General features: G+C 56.8%; 1 protein-coding gene across 1 annotated transcript in view; it reads left to right on the top strand.

Annotated features, from left to right (window-relative positions):
• Positions 1–3,754, top strand: part of CA9 (carbonic anhydrase IX) — a 43,719-nt gene that overhangs the window by 38,626 nt on the left and 1,339 nt on the right. The window contains exons 8-12 of the mRNA XM_009334824.1: positions 1–106; positions 886–978; positions 1,267–1,333; positions 1,676–1,833; positions 1,976–2,117. The exon at positions 1–106 is cut by the window's left edge and continues 9 nt beyond it. Of these exons, the coding sequence (XP_009333099.1) occupies positions 1–106; positions 886–978; positions 1,267–1,333; positions 1,676–1,833; positions 1,976–2,117 (566 nt within the window). The remainder of the gene's footprint in view (positions 107–885; positions 979–1,266; positions 1,334–1,675; positions 1,834–1,975; positions 2,118–3,754) is intronic.

The raw sequence follows: 3,754 nt of genomic DNA, 5'->3' as shown, positions 1-3,754 counted from the left end.
CGGCTATGCCCAGCAGTACCGAGCTGTGCAGCTGCACCTGCACTGGGGTTCCCCATCAGGACCCGGCTCGGAGCACATCATCAACGGGCGCCGCTTTGCTGCAGAGGTAAGGAGCCCTCATGGTGGTGGGTGCAGCCTCTCCTCTCCTGGTGCTGGGCAGGGAAGGTGCTGAAGTGCTGTATTGCTCCTAGCCCATGGCCCTGGTTGTCACTGGATGAATGCTGTAAGCCCTGGCCAGGATCCAGGCTCCCCAGGCAGCTCTGCAGCAGCAGCATTCAGTGTGGGAGGCCACGCTTTGCTGTTGAGCCAGACTTATGCTGCAGCCTGCAGTGCAGAGGCAAGGAGGAGACCACCCTCCAGGACGTTCTGCCCGCAGGTGGGCTGGGGCTGGCCACGTGTAAGCGGTGCAGCCTGTCCCCGTGCTGCAGCCTGGTCCTGGGCTGATGGAGCAGGAGCTGAGGCGGTCCCCGGTCTGGGGGAGCCAGCTCCCCGGGCGGCTGTGAGCAGCCTGCTTTGGGAGCTGCAGGGACTGTTTACTCTGTACACACTGTATTCCTGCTCCGCCAGCTCCCATCTGGTTTTATCCCTCCTTCTCTAGCTGCTGTCCTCAAACTGAGCCCGGCTCTGCAGTACGACCCCCCGGTATCTAGGGTAGAGTGCTGGTTTGCTGTCCCTGACTGAGGAAGTTCCTGCAGGCAGACCTTCGCTTGCTGCTTTGCAGCAGCACATTTTCTTGGTCCCACCAGCATATTCCCCTTCTAGGAGGGGTGCTCATCACGGGTGCATGTCTCTCCCGGCCCTTGCTCTGGCAGGCTGGAGCCCTGTGGGGGGGAGCACTTCCCAGAGGTGCCCATCCTGCATCAGGATTGCATGTTTCCCTTCCAGATCCACGTGGTCCACTACAACACCAAGTATGACAGCTTTAAGGAGGCAATGGTTCACCCAGATGGCCTGGCCGTACTGGGAGCCTTCCTGGAGGTAAGTCCTGCAGATCAGCCCTGGGCAAGAAGGGGTAGGAGCAGGGGGAGGGTGCGTCTGGGGTGAGCAGAGTCAGGCACAGTTTTGGGGACTGGCAAAGGTGCAAATGCTCCTGGGAAGAAGGGGAGAGAGAGGGCAGTCCAGAGGGCAGAGCAGCCCTGATAGGAGGAAGGGGTCGCTGGGATAAGGTGCCTCTCACAGGGAGTGATACCTCCGTGCTGGCCCTGCCATCACTGGTCTCCGTTTGGCCCCTGTCCTTGTCATTACTGTGGGGTCTCTGTGTTGCAGGTTGGGCCAAGGGAGAACCCATACTATCAGGAAATACTTGAGCATCTGTACAAAATCCAAAGAGAAGGTAAGGCCCTGTCCCACCTAGTATTTTGTCTCAGGGGCTGCAGCCCAGCAGAGAAACCTGCTGCACAGCAGAGAGAGGCTGCAGCAGGCATTTGCCGTATGTATGTGAGAAGGGGAGCGTTGCACAGCTTGTACAGAAACAGCTCTCCAAGGTGCCCTCTGCTCGCACGTGCTTTCCCCTGCCTCCAGGGCAAACCCACTGCTCTTTCTCCAGTGCACCAGTGGCAGCAGTGTGGACCCTGACACGTGCAGTGCCAGGCTGCCCATGATCTCCATGCTGGTCCTGCCTATTGTCCTCTAAGGGGTTGCCCCGGTCTCACTCCCATGGTGTTTATTCTCCCAGGCGAGGAAGTCTTGGTGCCAGGATTCAACATTGCAGGTCTGCTGCCTGCCAACCTGAAACTCTACTTCCACTACAATGGCTCTCTGACCACCCCTCCCTGCTACCAGACGGTGAAGTGGACAGTCTTCAACCAGACTATGCTGCTCTCTCATGACCAGGTCTGTCAGGGCAATGGGCTCCATGCTGGGTCTTGCCCAGCCTCTCCCAGCAAGCGTGCGCTATCCATGCCAGTCCCCTGGGGCCCGCCTGGCTCCTGAAGGTGGGATGCACCCTGCTCTGCTCATGCCGTTCTCCTTCCAGATGTCAATGCTGGTGACGAGCCTGAGAAACGATGACGGCGAACCTCTGCAGAACAATTACCGGCTGGTGCAGGACCTGCACAGGCGACGGGTGCTGGCAAGTTTCCAGACTACCCTCTTTTCGGCGAAGCGGCTGCCTTCTGGTAAGGAGTCCATGAGTGTGCTCAGGCTGCACCCAGCTGCAGGGATGCAGAGATGGGGTGAGGAGCAGGAGCCAAGGCTTTGCATCTCTTACAGAAATGCAGCATTTGCATGGGTTAGCCCTGCCCAGCAGGTGACTTATGGCAGCACTGGTCTTGGGGTCCTGCTCTCCCCCATTTCTGCGCTTCTCGCACCCTGCCTGGGGAAGACCGGTTTCTAGGAACTATTTTATCCTCAGTCTCACAGAAATAACAGTAGCGGGACTAGGGGATGTATGGTCAAGGGCAAACTGCCAGGTCCCAGCATCCCAGCTAGCTTCTTCATCCCCAAACGCAATAGCTAAATTCAGTAGTAGGAGCTGCAGAGGTACAGGCTTGCAGCAAGCACCCCACCGCCATACCCTGTGGGAAGGGCAGTGCAGGGGACCCCTGCCTGAGGCATCCCTGTCTGCCCATCCTCCGCTCATCCTCGAAGGCCTTTCTTGTGTTGGTGGTTTCCAGCAATGAGTAGAAATTCCTGTTAATCCTCAGGTGTGACTATCGCTCTGCATCACTGAATTCTTGCCTGTTGCTGCTCTTTGCAGTCACTGGTTTTTTTTTTCTGTCCAACATCCTGTTCTTTTCTGTTTTGATGGCATTTCCTACACCTTGTGTCAAGGTGACTAATAGAAACAGCACACAGGCTTGGTCCCAGGCCCTTGGGCAATGCCTCAGTAACCACACACCGCAGTGCAAGGCACTTCCCTTCACCGGCCCACCTGCAGCCAGCTCACTAATGGCTGCAGGCTTTTAATCACTGTGGTCTTCAGCCTGGCTAGCAGTTTCCCGTGTGGCACCGCATCAAATGCTTCACTGAAGTCAGGAGAGATAAAATCTACCGCATTTTCTTTGTCTAGAATATCGCTTATCAGAGAAGGATATCAGGTTAGGCTGGCATGCTCTATCTTTGGTAAACCTGTTAGATACTTTATCATATTTTCCATTTACCTCCAAGCCTTTCTTTTACCACTTTCTTGCAGAAGCTGTTCCAAAGCCTCCAGCCGCCGAGGCTGGGGCAAGGGGGGAGTTGCCCAGCTCACCTTTTTTTTTTCTTCTTTCCTTATTTGCTATTTCTATCCAACAACCCCACTTTAACAAAGCCATGAAGCCCTTGTTTCTGGAGTACTGGGACAGTGTCCTGGCACTCCCGGATGAGGTTACTCGTCACCCGCCTTGCATGCGTGGGGTTGTTGGGGTTTTCTCCCCACCTTGGTGCTGATAACTGCCTGCTTTAGCCCTGGGGCTGCTGAGGGCCTAGATGGAATGCTGTGGGGTCACGTCTCGCTTTGCTTGCAGCTGCACCTCCGGCGCCCACGCTTGTTGATCTTTCCCCAGTCACCCCCCGTTCAGGAGAGCCGCTCCTGTCCCCGGCTGCTGGGTGAAGGCGGCGGCTTCCCCGCAGCAGCCGCGCAGCTGGATACAGCCCACAGATAGTGCCACTCTGTGCACGATACCTGAGCCGTGTACAGATGATAATGCAGCTGTTTAAAAGCCACGCTGACACACCGGGTAAATATTTGCCCAGCACAGCTCCTGCCCAGCATGTACGGCCACTGAGCCATCTACGCGGGGGGGGAGATGCCCCTGCCCAGAACACACGT

The sequence above is a fragment of the Pygoscelis adeliae genome, unplaced genomic scaffold, assembly GCF_000699105.1.
Source record: "Pygoscelis adeliae isolate BGI_AS28 unplaced genomic scaffold, ASM69910v1 Scaffold102, whole genome shotgun sequence".
In the NCBI taxonomy this organism is placed as follows: Eukaryota; Metazoa; Chordata; class Aves; order Sphenisciformes; family Spheniscidae; genus Pygoscelis; species Pygoscelis adeliae.
The sequence above is the reverse complement of the archived record's forward strand: the minus strand, read 5'-3'. Positions and strand labels throughout refer to the sequence as shown.